The sequence below is a fragment of the Ruditapes philippinarum genome, unplaced genomic scaffold (genome assembly GCF_026571515.1).
Source record: "Ruditapes philippinarum isolate M1 unplaced genomic scaffold, ASM2657151v2 ctg6457_1_1_1_1, whole genome shotgun sequence".
In the NCBI taxonomy this organism is placed as follows: Eukaryota; Metazoa; Mollusca; class Bivalvia; order Venerida; family Veneridae; genus Ruditapes; species Ruditapes philippinarum.
This window is the reverse complement of record NW_026854230.1, coordinates 5,757-21,300: the sequence shown is the minus strand read 5'-3', so window position 1 is coordinate 21,300 and position 15,544 is coordinate 5,757. Positions and strand designations below refer to the sequence as shown.

The following is a 15,544-nucleotide window of genomic DNA, read 5'->3' as shown; positions in this document are numbered from 1 at the left end:
AATTAATGATTTTCTCGATTTACAAAATATTTTCCTTTAGACAGATTGAAAAGCTAAAACGTTAAATCATTGCAAACAATGGCTATAGCTGGCAACCCTGGTTCAATACCGGACGGTGCATGTCTCTTTCGTGGTGATTGCACTGTGCCCCTGCTCTTGCATGTACAGAAGTTTCAATTCCTTGCAAAAATGAAGCCAACTAGTACCATCAAACTGCTTGACAACCTATCCAGAAACGATGCAGTGCTCTGGTAAATTCAATGTGGCTTATTATTGCCGGGATCCGGAGGTTAAACTACCAACGCCACCACCACATTATTATTAACTAAAATATTATTACTTCTCAGGTTATTCAGAGTAAAGCTATTGTTTTATACAGTCATGTAACTCATCCTTGAAAAGAAGACAATTTCCATATATCGCAACGTGAACCATAAGTGGAACGAACTTGATATTTTTAAGCTAAAAATACTAATTTATTTTATATAGATCCATGTAGGCAATCTACGCCTGGTTTTACCTATGGTATGAAGGAATATGGATGTCGGGCATACTGGAAATGTATTGATGGATTCAGCGTTGGACATTGTTGTCCCAGGGGCAGTGCCTATGTTGAGGGGATGGGCTGTCTGGAGAGTAGGACGTGCAAAGAAGAGTGTCCGCCTAGTGGAGGAATCGCTGTCAAACGTAGGGAATAATTACTCTATCCATAATTATCAAAATGTTTTTTTTATATAATGAATGGTGATGGTGCCTTTGGCCTCAGGCTGATATAAAAGTCTAAAGCCCAATAACAAGGCCATTATGAAAACACTTAATTATTAACAATATACAATTCGAAATGTGATTAATTAATTTTGATGTAAAAGTTAAATTGAAAAAAATGACCAGATAAAAGAAAATATCGACATCTTATATGTTATTATAAAAGTATGTAAAGATGAATGTAACATTCGCTGTCCTTTTTTACAGAATAGTATATAAGTGTTTCCTGGATTGTGAGAAAGCTCGTCATATGCTCACTATATCATTTTCCTAGACACGTCTTGTATTTTCTCATTTTAATTTGCAGCAATGTGTGACAAGAAACCTCACTGGGACAAACGTTACTACATTGAGATCGTATACGGACGCGGAGAAATAGTCCGTCCCTGTCCGGCTGGAACTATTTTCTTTGAAGACAAATGCGCGTGTGATTTCGGCTTGTCCGGTCTCCTTCCTACCACACCTGATGGTAGGTGAAAAATGTTAATTTGAGCCGCGTCACGACAAAACCAACTTAATGCGTTTGCGACCAGCATTGATGCAGATCAGCCTGCGCACCGGCGCAGTCTGATCAGTATCCATGCTGTTCGCTTACCAACTCTTTTACATGTAGAGAACCTGATAGCGAACAGCATGGATCCTGATCAGACTGCGCGGATGCGCAGGCTGGTCTGGATCCATGCTGGTCGCAAACCCATTATGTTGGTTTTGTCGTGACGCGGCTCATTTGTAATTAATGAAAGTCGTTTATATTTAACTGTTGAGTATATTATAACTTTATATGACGTTTTTTATGAAAAGAAACAATCAATCTCGCATGTTTACATGCAAAAAGGCCTGTGTTACAGTTCAGTAAATTGTCATTAGGATTTCGTTTTATTAATAATCGTCGCGTTTAAAAGAAAATGAAGAAAATAAAATTTTCACTTTACGGTTCATACACATTTTAGTTATTGAGGGTACAAAAATCTTTTGATTTCTTATGTCTAACTATTTTAAAATTTGAATTTTACAGTTTTATGTCAGCCATCAGCCTTCTTCCCGTTCGATCAAAATCTACATGACCAATCATTGCACCGTATTAATGTCGGCTTAACCAACATGCAGCTAACAGATCTCGGTACAGCCTACTTTAATGGACATAGTGAAATGAACCTATGGCGTTTTGCCGGAACTGACTGGGGTAACAAGCTTGTGATAAAGTTTAAGTTCAGGTTTGATTATAGTAACAAATTTATCGACTACGGTGGCTTGCCTGTAGATCTAGGAATAGATTTCGATGTTAACATGAACCTGATCAGTGACTATCACATGACTGATATGGATTGGAGACTATGGAACCAACTCAGGAAAGTAAGAACGCTCGACGACTGGCGACAGCTTCTACGAGAATTTGGACAATCGCGAACATTCTACATTTTCCTCGGAACTCTTGGCTTCAAACCCGGAACTTCCAATTCGTTGCAGGTAGTGAGAATTCTGGGTACACCGGAAGCGTATGCCGCGTTCCAGGCGGTGCTAAACCGAATGACACCGGATATGTTAAACGGCGTTAATCTGAACGAAAAGTCGTCTGCTGGTTTGAAGGGAATTTTACAACAGCTGAGGGGAATGAGGGGACTTATCAACTGGGATTTTATTATCGCGCAACTTAAAGGTGAAGGTCATACAAGCGGAAGCGGCAGTTCAACCGGCAGTGGAACAACTGTTGTTGATACAATAAACGTTAATGGTGAAAATGTGGTAAGTTTTTATCAGGAAGGGGGGAAAAGGAAAGAAATCCATATCATAGTTCTGATAATAATTAAAATATTATTTTGTTCTAGACAAATCTAAAAATACATGTCCATAAAAGTCAGTATATTTTTGTTGAAACTTTTACTATTAACATAATGTCCAATAAGCAGTTATGATTTTTTATTAGTAGTATTATAAGATTCTTACATATCATAATAATTATGTAGTTTATCATCACGTTATGTATACATAAGTCAATTTTTCGTTTGCAGCCAAAACCCGGAACAGGGGAATGGAGATGGGACGGTATTTCCGGTCAATGGGTCAAGGTCACAGGAGGCTCTTCCGGTAGGGACATAGGAACAGGTACAATGACCGGCACGAATGAAAATGTACTAAATATTGGCGGAACGGACGCGGCGTCTGAATGGAGGTGGAATAAGGTCACTGGTAGGTTACATTTTGTAGCATTGAATTCATCATTATATAATAAAAGTTAGTATGTGATGTAATAGAACTTGCCATGAGGTCAACATTTAATTTTTAGAGAACAGCAATGAAGATCTTTAAAGTATCATTAATGAACAAGTAAAAACAATACTTTATATCAACATTGAGTCGGTTGGTTGATGCTTAAATTTTATACTTGAAGATATTATGCTATACATCTTTTCTTAAATGAAAAAGAAAACAAACAGAAAAATAAAACAAGTAACTTTTGAGTACATGTACAAACAGAGGAGATATGTTACGTTTCAAAGACTACACATTATATGGGTAAACACTGTATAAACAGACTGGCGTTTTTTTAAGTAAGAACCAAAATAACTTGACCAGTTATAGGGAATGCTGCTTGTCATAACATAAATTGTGCATTTTCTTAAATTATAACCATATACTGTGTGAGTAAAGTAGGAATTTCCTATATTTGAGCAAATTTCTGCAATGAAAAGATTTCACATAAATTTTATAGGCCAGTGGGAGAGACTTGTTGCGGCTCACACCCCTGGAGGCAGTACGTCGTCTGCTGACGTTCAGATCGTGAACGAGATGTCGGGAGGAAGCAGTGAGTTTAATATTTACTTGTTAATTAAGCTAATCTATCCGAGTAACTAGTTTATATATACATGGGGGTCACACAAAGTCTTTAGTCAGAAATCAAGCCGCCAACGTGTATCATAAATGTAAAACAAGCATATTTTTTTTAAAAAATCAGTTGAGTTGTTTTAATAAATTATAATCCAAATAAGGTTTTGTTCATAAAAATAAACGGCTTTAAGGCCCTGTATTGGTGTAAAAAAAAAATTTACAAACTTTACATCTTAGATTAGTCTAGAAAGGAGCTCAACCATTGGTCATTTGTAAACATGTGATTTATATCAGCCAATCATGTTCTAGCATATCATGCTGTAACTTTCCAAAATATTTAAACAATTTAACAATTTTTGGTTCTATCAAAGAGTCCCAAAGGTTTTTAATTCTCACGTTTCACCGTTTGTTTTCGTCTGGTTCCAGGCGGGGGATCGATCGGCTCGTGGCAATGGGAAGCTGCTGGTTCCAAGGTGCCTATTACGGGCTCTGGTGCGTCTTTCAATATGTCACAGGCAGTAACAGGTATGGGAGGGATGACATGGAATGATATTGTGCGAGAGTTGGCGAGAATACAGGTAATATATTAATACGATTATTGACTATCATGGGTTCGAATCCCGGGCTGGCCAACTAAAATTACTAATCAATCTTTCGGATGAGGCTTTAAATCGAGGTCCCGTGTATGAGTGCTTTAACACTTGGCACGTTAAAGAACCAGGAGAAGCTTCTGTAATTGGGGTATCTTTCTGATATTGCACTTTCCTTCAAAATCTAAAATGACTAATACTCTTCTGGGGGACCCGCCCATATGGGATATAAATAAACTCAAATAAACACACTTTTCACGACTGGTAATATTTGACGCACCTGAGATAATGTCAATGAAAAGCTGAAGTTACAAATATAATATGATTTGGAATAAAACCAAGGCAACAACGTACCATAAGTTCCGAAAACAAATGATTCATACATTAAAAACAGTGAAACTATATATATATACATATGTGTACATATATTATATAAGAGTCGTATAAAATGACACATAAGGGTTTGCCTGTTTTAACATCATCGTCGGATACCCACGGTTGCTTAACATGTAATAAATAATAAATTTTAGTGCTGACGATGATTTTAACATCTGCCTTTATTGTAAAATACAGTGTATACTTTCAAGATCTTCATTCAACTTACTACTAGCTCTGTATAACATTTACAGTATTAGAAAATGGCAACATTTTTGATAAGATGAAGCACAAAAACATACGTTTTCTGGTCTTTTGTTATTTATTTTCATCTGTACTCCTTAGAATTAATCATTTTGTCATTTTTTTAGATCAAACTATGGCTATTAACATTTTATTTGTAGTAATATAAGCTATTTAAGTTGTCATGCTTTTTAAAATTAAATTGTACCAACAACAGTTCGTTGCGATAAATGATTAGGACAACAACATAAAAAGATGAAGTAATGATAATGATATAAACAATTAAAACAGTTTTGTTAGAAAAGACATCTTCTTAAGTTTTGAAATTACATTTAATTATTCTGGAAATCGAACTGTCAATCAACTTAGAATATATATTAATCTTTCTTATTACGATTAAAATTCATAGTTAAATTCATTGCAATATTTTGTTATAAGAATACAACTTCCGGTACATGGCAATGGAGTACAGTCGGTGGATCTAAGAGCGGCTCCATAGAAGCTAACAGGCAAGCAATTGAATCTCTTCTGAATCAACTGAAGCTTAGCGGTGGACAAACCGGAAATGCGTCATGGAAATGGAATGTTTCCGGCGGAAGCGCAGGAAGTGGTAATCAGGGAGCGTTTCAAAATGCTAACATGAAGGCAATAGAAGCTTTACTTGCCCAAATACAACAAGGATCAAAACAAGCACAAGGTGGAAGTTCTTCTTGGCAGTGGGGTACTTCCGGTGGAAGTGCAAGTGGTGGCATTAATGAAGGATCTCAGGCTGCAAACATAAAAGCTATAGAATCTCTACTGGCGCAATTGAAAATGACAGGGGGATTGGGTGGCAGTTCATCCGGAAAATGGAGCGCTTCCGGTGGAAGTGTCAGTGGTAAAATCTCTACTGGACAACAGGCAGAAAACTTGAAAGCTATAGAAGCTATGCTTGCACAATTGAAAATGGCAAGTGGACAGGGAGGAAGTTCTTCTTGGCAATGGACATCCACCGGTATGAAAATCATTGACATAGTAAAATTATTGACTTAACATACTAATATTATATGCAGTCAGTTTCACGATTAACAAAGTATTTTGTCCTATCCGTTTTGCCTTATACTTATCACAATTAATCACTGCTTAAAAATATATGTTTAGTTATTATATTGTTATTGTTTAGAAACTAAGCCACAATTAGCTGTCCAAAAAATGAAAGGTTATTCAAAATAGTATACGGTATGCTTAATCCTGGAAATTAAACGGAAACGTCATTCGGTTATAATTATTTCTTTAAACTAGGTGGAACAGCAGCAGGTCAAGAGCTTGATATGGCTAAACTTAACGCCATTTTGAAACAGATGCAGGAAATGGGTAAATCATCAGATCGAGGCTCTATTAACACTTCCGGTACTTTTGTTACTTCCGGTGGACAGGCTGCCGTAATCACAGGTATAAATCTTAAACATCATATTTACTCATTCAGATTATTTTACAAAAATGATAAACATGAAATAATCATATCATTCTTTACCAAGAAATGCTAAAATGTGCCACATTTTCTTAAATAGACAGGCCCCGTGTTTACAAAGATCAAATGTAAAAACTCGAATATTCTTCATTGCTGATCTTCATAGATTAAATATTTAGTTTTAACTTGAGAAAACTGGACTGAAAATACCATATTTATTAACATTTAGAATAAATTCATTGTTATTTTTGCAAAATACGGGCGTTTTACGGTGGATCCAAATTTTGATCTTGATCCTAAAATTGATTCTTATTTTGTTCCAAATATGTTTCTATTTGTTTTGTTTTTCGTTGATTTTATTCGAAAATATGTTGCTTGATTTGAAAATCAGCAATCTTTTACATTTTGAATATGTACCATTAATTCTAACATAATTCAATCAATTTTAGTTCTATAAAACAATGAAAATAGACAATGAACATTTGATCCTGATCCGGTTTTTTTCTTAGTGAACACGGGGCCAGTAGTTTATAAGTTTATTAATTATTTTAAGGTGGTATGGGTAATAATGCTGGTGGCAACACGAATTCAAAGAGAACTATACAGGTTAGACAAGAAAGACAACAGCCATTGATCACAGAAACGATCACAGGTGGGCGTGTTGTAGGCGGAGCATTTGGAGGGGCGGGATCAGGTGGAGGTAGAGATTTTAAATAAATATATCTTTTTTCAAAACAGTATATTTGTTTTCAAAGTTTATGTCACCTCAATTTAATTTAATGGTATAAAGAATTATATACGCTGCAATTATTACTATTTGAGTTTTTATAACGACATAAAGAATATTTCCAAAATCTATAAGATAAATATCTTAAAAATGAATGGAAAATCCACAATTATATTTCTTACTATTAAAGTGCTTCTTATGTTAGAGGTGAAATGATTTGTTGCAGCACGTTTCTTTCTGTTTACTAACAATATTTATATTAAACATGTGTTGAATAATAGAGTCATTCTATGTTAAACGACAATAACATTATCGAACCCATATAATTTTACTGTTATAAATTCTATAAAAAAAGTTCTTTAGAAATAGTTCTATAGTCTATAAAACACTGTGTACAACTACATATGTTTTATATGAAAAACTGTTTCAGAATATAATAATTATGTATTAGTTTTGCAAATGAATATCCGTAAGTGTTACTGAACATATAATACGAAATGTAGGTCAACAATCTGGTAGCGTGTTAGTTCAAGAGACTTCAAGTCGACGTGGCGACCTAGGACAGGTTGGCGGACAGGTGGGCGGACAGATGGGCGGACAGGTGGGCGGACAGAGTACCATACAGGGATCGGGACAGTTTGAAACACGATTTACATCCGGAAGATCTCGTCCATCTACGTCTAATTCTGGCACAGTTGTTTCCATTGTTAAACAAACAGTTGCTGTGAGTCCAAGTTAATTTTTTAGAATGTGATGCATTATTTACAAGTGGAACTAACTAGTGGAAAAAGAGAGTTATTATAGTTTAATCTTATGAAAATGTTATGCTATTACATTCATTTGTTGTAGTCGAGATAGTAGGCACTGAAGTCAGGCATACTTTATATACTCGAACTTTTTGTGTCGCCCTCTACAAAGTAGCGGCGACATACAGAGATAACTTCTCTGTCTGTCCGTCCGTTCATCACAAAACTTGTTCGGACCACACCTCAAAAACCACTGGTGCAATTTCATCAAAACTTCACGGAAATAACCAGTACCAAGTCTAGATGTGCATATCGTCGGCATTTGCCAGTTCTATGATTTTTCTCAATGTTAAAGACCTTTTTAAAGTTTTGTCTACACAAATTCTCTTTTACTAATAATGCAATTTGATGATACCTCATTTACTTGCGTATAATTAATGAGTTTTTCCAGTTAAATGAATTTTGACTGAGTTATGGCCCTTGGAACGTAAACAAAAAAAACAACTTTTAGGCCTGTTGATAATTTTGTGTCTCCTGCTATACAGTAGCTACAACATGCTACAAAGTATACGCGAAATGTACGGAACAACCGCAATACAACTGCTTAATGGGCTCGTGATCACCAATTGCTCTTATGTATTGTACTGTCTTATTTGCTAATTATTTGTATTGTTCAATATTTACATTTATTACTCACAATCATAAAACATCGATAAGATATAAAATATTAATAAATGCTTAAAAATACCGGTCGCAAAGCCTCAAAAATTTTGTTAAGGACTTCAATTCAACTCACAGCCCGCGTAATAACTATACCATGTATCTTTCTATACAGGGTGAGGCAGGACCAAGTATACCTGATAGATCAGCTCCACGTGGAGCGGAAGCACGTGGTGTTAGGAAACAAGATGAAGGCCGTATTGTTGGTATAAGCGTTCCTGCTCATAGTGAATTTGTCTCTGGTGCTACCGTCATTGGTACGTAACAACAGTGTTTTAATTAATAATGAAAATAATGTTTCAGAACGTGAACTCAATTATATAAGATCTAATCTAATTGTCGTGCCATGCTACAGGGGACCAATAAAATAAAAAAAAAGATAAATTTATACGGGGAAGTCAAAGTCTTTGACTTGCCCGGTTATAAACTACAAGGAAAATATCAAATCACATCAAATATAATTAAAGGATATATAGATTTCTATACCTATCAGTTAATTTGTTTAAGCCACCTTTTTAAATGTAACTCAATGATAATTGACGAGGTTTCCTGAAAACGGAACAATCGCAACTTTTCGACGGATGACGGAAGCAATGCATGAAATACCGAATGAAACCTTTAAAACGAAAATTTACAATAAGAAAATTAACGAAACTATTTAATCTGACTTCCTCGTTTATAGGCTTTGTCGGTTTTCATATTTCATTAATGAAGACAATATTTTCATAGTTAAGAACTTTTCAAACAATGCTGAACATCCATGTCGTGTTTATTAGGCAGGGGAGAGAAGGCTGTTAGGGTAACTAACACACAACCCGGAATTCGCATCAACGAAATAGTACAGGAAATCAATCCAACGATGTTTGAAGCTACAGGAGGATTTACAAGTGGTGGTACATCCGGTTCCGGTTCATCATCATGGCAAACTTCCGCTTCCGGTCAAGCAGGTGGTTCATTTGGCGCAGCTTCCGGTGGCTCATCGTCTGGTGGCTCCGGTCAATTCGTTGGACGCAGGGTTAGTTTGATGACCAAGAGCATTTTACTTGTACTTTAAAATTAGATTAAAACTTTATTACAGTAGGAGAGCTTAAATTGCCTCGTAAAAGAAAGTCATTGTTTTGATTAAGCACCTGTGTAGCACCGTCTTGTAGAGAGAAGTCCTTTCAGAACAGCATACATGCGATGAAATAATACTTCAACAATTTGGTAAATGTTTCAATCAAAATCCATCAATCTTTAATCGATCTTTAAACTTCATTAATTTTGATCAGTTTCTTCACGGAATCGTATCTTTAAATACACGTGTCTAGAGATGCAAAGTGGATTTTATCGAAATCAAATGCATGTATATGTCAATATAGCAATCCCTTTCTTTTTCATAACTCGACCAGCATTCAAATTTTATGATATATCATGTACCAATGTTGCAGATAATTACCGACGCTACCGGAATGGCAGGCGGAGATTTCACACAGATGGGCAAGGTTGTCGGATCAGGAGGCGGAGTCAAGAGAGTGATTGACACCAATATTAAAAGAATGCCAGCAGGGGAGGTACAGTTTAACGCGGATGGCGGAGTCAGTTTGGAATCTCTTGGTCTTGGAGGTGCTGAAGGCGCAAATATTATCCGACAAACAGTGAGGGTAGAACCTGTCGGTAACGGACAATTTGTCGGAGCAGGTACGTCTATTGTCATGCTACCATCAGTTGTAACCACGCCCCTTGGGGAACGCCCCTGGGGGATGAGGTTAATGGCCCGGATATTAATGGCGTAGACATGAATCAAAGTTTTACTATCTTAATGTTCCGTCACATCCGGGTCATAACGGTGGTATTGTTCTGTTTGTTGTTGTTGTTTTTGTTGCTGTTGTTTTGCTGAAAAAATAATGGCGGATATCTCAACTTCTCAACTTTTAGCGTAAAATTTTATTATCTTACTGTACCCCAATGGCTGGCCCATTGATGATATAAAAATCAGTTCCTATGCAAAAGGGGCGGTGTTAAGATTATTTGAGGCATTACAGTGAAAATATGAGATAAATGAAAAGAAAAGAAACAACATATCTCGACATAGAGCTTGGTCTCGGAGTGTCGGGCCTGATGAGAAATTAGACAATAATCAAAGAAAGAATTAAGTCCCACATATTTTCAATATGTAGCAAATAGAGGCGCAATGGTAATTTGATAATCAGTCTTATGAAAGTTTGATACAAAGCTTACTCAGTTATCTTCAAATTGTTTATTACGTACTAAAACATATACTGAACATCATTAGCTGCTCTAACTATTCTGATACAGTACAACCTCTACATAGCAGTACCCTTTGGAAGGCAATTATTTTAGTTGTTGCTGTAAGGGGCTGCTTTAGAGAGGTTAAATCTATTGAGAAGTCATACTTTCTGAAAGATTCAAGCTGCTGTTGTTAAGAGGTGGTTGCTCTATGGAGGGTAACTCAGTCGAAGTTTCACTGTATCCTAAATTTTCGTGTTTTTTCGGCCCCCATTAATATGTTCAATGCTCTTATATCTTTAACAAATTTATTATACACATAATCACTGTATTGTATTATTGTTATTAATTTATGTTGTTTGTGTAAGCATAAATATTTTGAAAGTCTATAAGAGATTGATTTTGCTGACTGTTTTTGCTTATTCTGCCAGTAAAATTTGTTATACATGTACTCATATTTGTTTCTAACGCACATGCATCATTTGATTAGTCAGACCATACGCCATCCGCCGCAGTTGTAGTCCCTGTGAAAAGTAGACCGAATGTAAAACGAATATTATGGTTTGAATAAGGATCCATCCGCCCTTTCAGGCATTGAATTTTATGGTAGTTTTGTATTAGTTTACCTGGACCTGTTTTCCCCTCTGAGAAAGTAGTTCGACGAGTATTAATCTGTGAAATTTAATAAATAATCCTGTAGAATACTAAACTGCCTTCCATCAGTCAGCAGCACTTTGAGTACTTTGATTTTTTTCCAGGTGGTCAATTCCAAAGTAGCATGAGCGGATCAGCTGGTGGCGGATCTCAAGGATTTATGTCCGCTAATACTTTAAACCAAGGTTCGAGTGGCTCAGGGCAACGTGGGTCTTTCTCGGCTAGTGGATCTACAAGTAAGTGTACAGGTCTTCTAAACTGTGAAGGCAGTGTTTTGAATGCGGTAAAAAAAACTACCATTTTAAGCGCAAAGTGAATGTTAATTGAGAACATTTCACAAATTTAGCTGATTCTTTCCTCATCTACATCAGGATTGTTACTTAAATTAATGTTTTCTTTGCTCGTATAGAAGAACAAGACTTAGTTCAGTAATTTGTTTAGGCGACATAAAAACTGTTACGTTTAAAGAATAATCACGTATAAAATTTGAATGTTGTTTTTAACTTTTTTCTGACACAACTCGGCAGCGTAAGGGTTACTCATAGTAAATTTTTTATGTTTTACATTTACAGTTGTCGGTGGTTCTACTCAGGTGCCCGTTTGTGTCTGAAATAATGCATGGAAGGGGACTTGAGGTCTTCCTCCACCAGTAAAGCTGGAACGTCGCCATATAACCTATACTGTGTCGGTGTGACGTAAAACCAAATCAAACATTTACAGTTTTTCTCAACGTTTCAAAGAAATAAAGACTAATGTTTTTGACATGCGTTTTTTTTAAATATAGGCGGATCGTCCGGAAGTGGAATATTTGACATGAATGCACTGAACCGTGGAGCTGGTGGACAAATGAGCGCACAAGGAAACTCAAACCTTTTCCCGTTACTTCCTGTGTTTGCCGATAGCGCAGAAAATATTATGGACGGTCTTGGAGGCAAGCGAAAACGCAGGTATGTATTCAAAATTGTTACGTGCATGAACATGTTTGTCATTATTGTACGTTTGAGTAGAAATCATTCTGTATAGGTAAAGCAAATAAGACCATTTCAAAGGCTCTTATAAAACAATATCACCTGACCACGTGTGTTTGAATCAATTTGCATGTAACTGTTACTTTTTTCTGTCTGTACAGTATATATAGTCCATCTGATGGATATTCATTTTTAAAGTATTTCGGAAATAAACTTTCCATTTCGTTCACCAAAGGTTTGAAAAAACAACAACACAAAAACTCTTTTTCAGGTCTACACGAAATTCACGTGCAAAGCGAGCTACAAATAAACAGAATTACCAGGCCTTAGTTACCAACTGTCAAGGTCAAGACGGACAAGGACCTTCTATAATGGTAGTAGCTAATCAAGGAGATGTCCAGTTTGCATTAAAGACATATAACCAGGATCCTGCAGTTATTTCCGTGCCTGCTGTACGTTTCAATATCCTTATTTTAGTTTCGGAATCTCAGCTTCCGGTTGTCAGTTTCCGGTTTTATTATTTTATTTCGTACCTGCCGTACGTTTTAATATCATTATTTTAGTTTACGAATCTCAACTTCCGGTTGTCAGTTTCCGGTTTTATTGTTTTATTTCGTACCTGCCGTACGTTTCAATATCTTTATTTTAATTTCTGAATCTCAACTTCCGGTTGTCAGTTTCCGGTTTTATTTTTCTTTTATAAGACAATCACGAATGTGCTTATCAATGAAAATATCTCGTATTACATATAAAGAGTTATCACAATTTATTTAAACTTGTTTACATGAGAAAGAAATCATGGCTTTATCTAGATAGTTATTATTTGTTATTATTTGAATAGAAAATTGGTTAGATTATTTCTTTCACGCATTTACAAATATTTATGTCATGATATATTATCAAATAAAAATATGATTGACAAGATCAACTTTCAATGAACATTTTCAAATTAGAACATAGTATCTAACAAATGTTGTTTTTTTAGGTTGAAGGTTGGAATGACGTCACATTAATTTATGATGGTAGAGAGTTAACAGGCGTCGTAGAGAACTGGAAGGGTCTTCATAAGGCCTCAGTCAGTCTACAAGGTAAACATTGGATTTTTATTTCTTCTTTTTTTTTGTAAATTAAAGCAGGATCTTTCAAATTTTCAAATAGCCTGATTAAAACTAGTTGTTAATTCAGCAAATAATTTCTTGTGGATACAGGAAGTTTACATTCATTTATTATAAAAATGTTAAAAATTACTTACCAACAGGAACCTTTGCTTATTTTGAAAAGGTTGAAGACTGAATAAAAATTCAAAACAAAAGAGGTATATGTATAAAATAAGTTAATACAAAGAATGATATATTTGTAATATTATAAACCAATGTTTTATTATCAGGGAACGTGGAAAGAAGACAGGCCGGATTATTGGTCGGTTCCTGTCAAGGTTTTGCCAGTTTCCATGGTGAAATTGATGACGTACGTATAAATGAAAAATATAGTTCTTTAAAATAACACTTAATTCTTTGTAAATATCATTTTTCACTATTTTTATTATACAAAAAATCAAAGGTTAAAGGTATTTCAAACTGAGATGTATATTATATATGTAAAAATTGTATCTCGTGAAAAGCTTTCGGTAAAGTCATGTTTTAATTAAATAAGGTCTTGAAGAATTCAGTAAATATGCGCGAAAGATGAAAACAGTTTCAGTAATTCAATACAGTACAATCCCTAATAAAGACCACATCGGAATTAAGACCACCCTCTGTACTTATTTCTTAAATTTTATGTATTAACTTACAATGAGTTTCAATCTCTTTTATTTCAGCTGAGTGTATATAAGTGCTTGACCCCGGCCATTGAGGAGTTGAGGGACAGAATTGTTCTATAGTTTTAGAATCTTCAAGTGGCTTTGAATAGCACACAATGTTCTCATTGCGCATGCGTAGTATATTTAAGCGTTAACATTACTAAAGACTTGTTTAAATCTTCAGCAAATTGTCTGAAGCTCGCTAACGTCGCTTGTTTTATTTATTTATATTGTAAAGTTATTTTCATTTTTCTTCAAATACAACATCAGTGAAAACTATAAGTATGTAAATAATGTATGTATAATTTTCAATAAAATCAAATGAAAATTTTAATTTTGTTAATTGTCTTCCCCGAAGTAGCAAAAAATGTTTGTTTTGTTGGGTTTGGATTCAGACCGACAGTTAAGTTCATGACAAACTGGCGGAGGAAATACTCAGGCGCATGTTCGTATGGTGGCTAATTTGGTACGCTTTTGTGCGTCTAGTTGGCGCTAGCGACAACGGGACAAATCGCCAAACGGCGCGTTATCAGACATTCGTCTTGTCGCTAGCGACAAAGCGCGAAACGGCGCGCTGTCGTCTTGTCGTCCTGTCTCTAGCGCGGCATTCCAAACGGCGCGTTGTCGTGCGGCGCGATGTCGCCCTTTCGCTTAGCTTATAAACCAATCCTTCAATTTGAACCGAGCGACAATGTGACATTGCGACAACACGCCGCACGACAACGCACCGTTTAGCGTGCCGCGCTAGAGACAGGACGACAAGATGACAAAATAAGCTGTATTCAAACCACGGAGCTTAAAAGAGAATGTATATCTGTGATTCAAACCAAACTGCAATATGGGCTAGTGATTCTGTAGCAAGCAACGTTTACCACTCGGCCACAGAAACCTCTACATGTACGACGGCTGTCCCTCCCACTATGGTTATAACAAAAATTATAACGTCCGAGTGTAAAATAATTTTGCGCAGGCGTATCTTCATTAAATTGAAGTAAAAGTAAGTAACATTATTTTAAGTTAGTATCTATACATAAAATAATTAAATATTTATACAGTCCTGAGGTGTGTGTATGCGGTCCACGTAACGCCAAAAATGCATTAAAAGTGTATACGTCACAAAGGTTATACTTTGTAAAGAAGGAACAGTAACATGGAGTCGCATAACGTAATTACAACGTTGGAACAAATGGACCGCATAATTTTAGCAGGTAGTCTTATAATTTATTCTGTGTAATCAAGATAAATGATATCGTGCTGAATTTTTACAAGTACACCTATAAGCAATAACTTATCTAATATTTGTAATTATCTCTAAGAAGCCCATTGAGTAGTTAGTATTTAAATGATGTTGACCATGGCTTATTAGGACAGATTCCGTACATATCACCTATAGAGACATTTTGTTTAATATACAGGTTTTATTATAAACATACACTAGAAGTTCTCCTAG

At 35.6% G+C, this 15,544-nt stretch overlaps 1 protein-coding gene across 1 annotated transcript in view; it reads left to right on the top strand.

Annotated features, from left to right (window-relative positions):
• The window catches only part of LOC132739484 (uncharacterized), a 35,548-nt gene extending 21,120 nt beyond the window's left edge, over window positions 1-14,428 (top strand). Inside the window, exons 18-36 of the mRNA XM_060727200.1 lie at window positions 490-687; window positions 1,073-1,234; window positions 1,781-2,508; window positions 2,775-2,952; window positions 3,476-3,568; window positions 4,018-4,169; window positions 5,238-5,793; window positions 6,081-6,230; window positions 6,803-6,949; window positions 7,480-7,700; window positions 8,558-8,699; window positions 9,219-9,457; window positions 9,873-10,122; window positions 11,430-11,561; window positions 12,110-12,272; window positions 12,565-12,745; window positions 13,279-13,381; window positions 13,681-13,760; window positions 14,113-14,428. Of these exons, the coding sequence (XP_060583183.1) occupies window positions 490-687; window positions 1,073-1,234; window positions 1,781-2,508; window positions 2,775-2,952; window positions 3,476-3,568; window positions 4,018-4,169; window positions 5,238-5,793; window positions 6,081-6,230; window positions 6,803-6,949; window positions 7,480-7,700; window positions 8,558-8,699; window positions 9,219-9,457; window positions 9,873-10,122; window positions 11,430-11,561; window positions 12,110-12,272; window positions 12,565-12,745; window positions 13,279-13,381; window positions 13,681-13,760; window positions 14,113-14,175 (3,938 nt within the window). The 3' untranslated portion in view covers window positions 14,176-14,428. The remainder of the gene's footprint in view (window positions 1-489; window positions 688-1,072; window positions 1,235-1,780; window positions 2,509-2,774; window positions 2,953-3,475; window positions 3,569-4,017; window positions 4,170-5,237; window positions 5,794-6,080; window positions 6,231-6,802; window positions 6,950-7,479; window positions 7,701-8,557; window positions 8,700-9,218; window positions 9,458-9,872; window positions 10,123-11,429; window positions 11,562-12,109; window positions 12,273-12,564; window positions 12,746-13,278; window positions 13,382-13,680; window positions 13,761-14,112) is intronic.
• The last annotated feature ends 1,116 nt before the right edge of the window (window positions 14,429-15,544 follow it).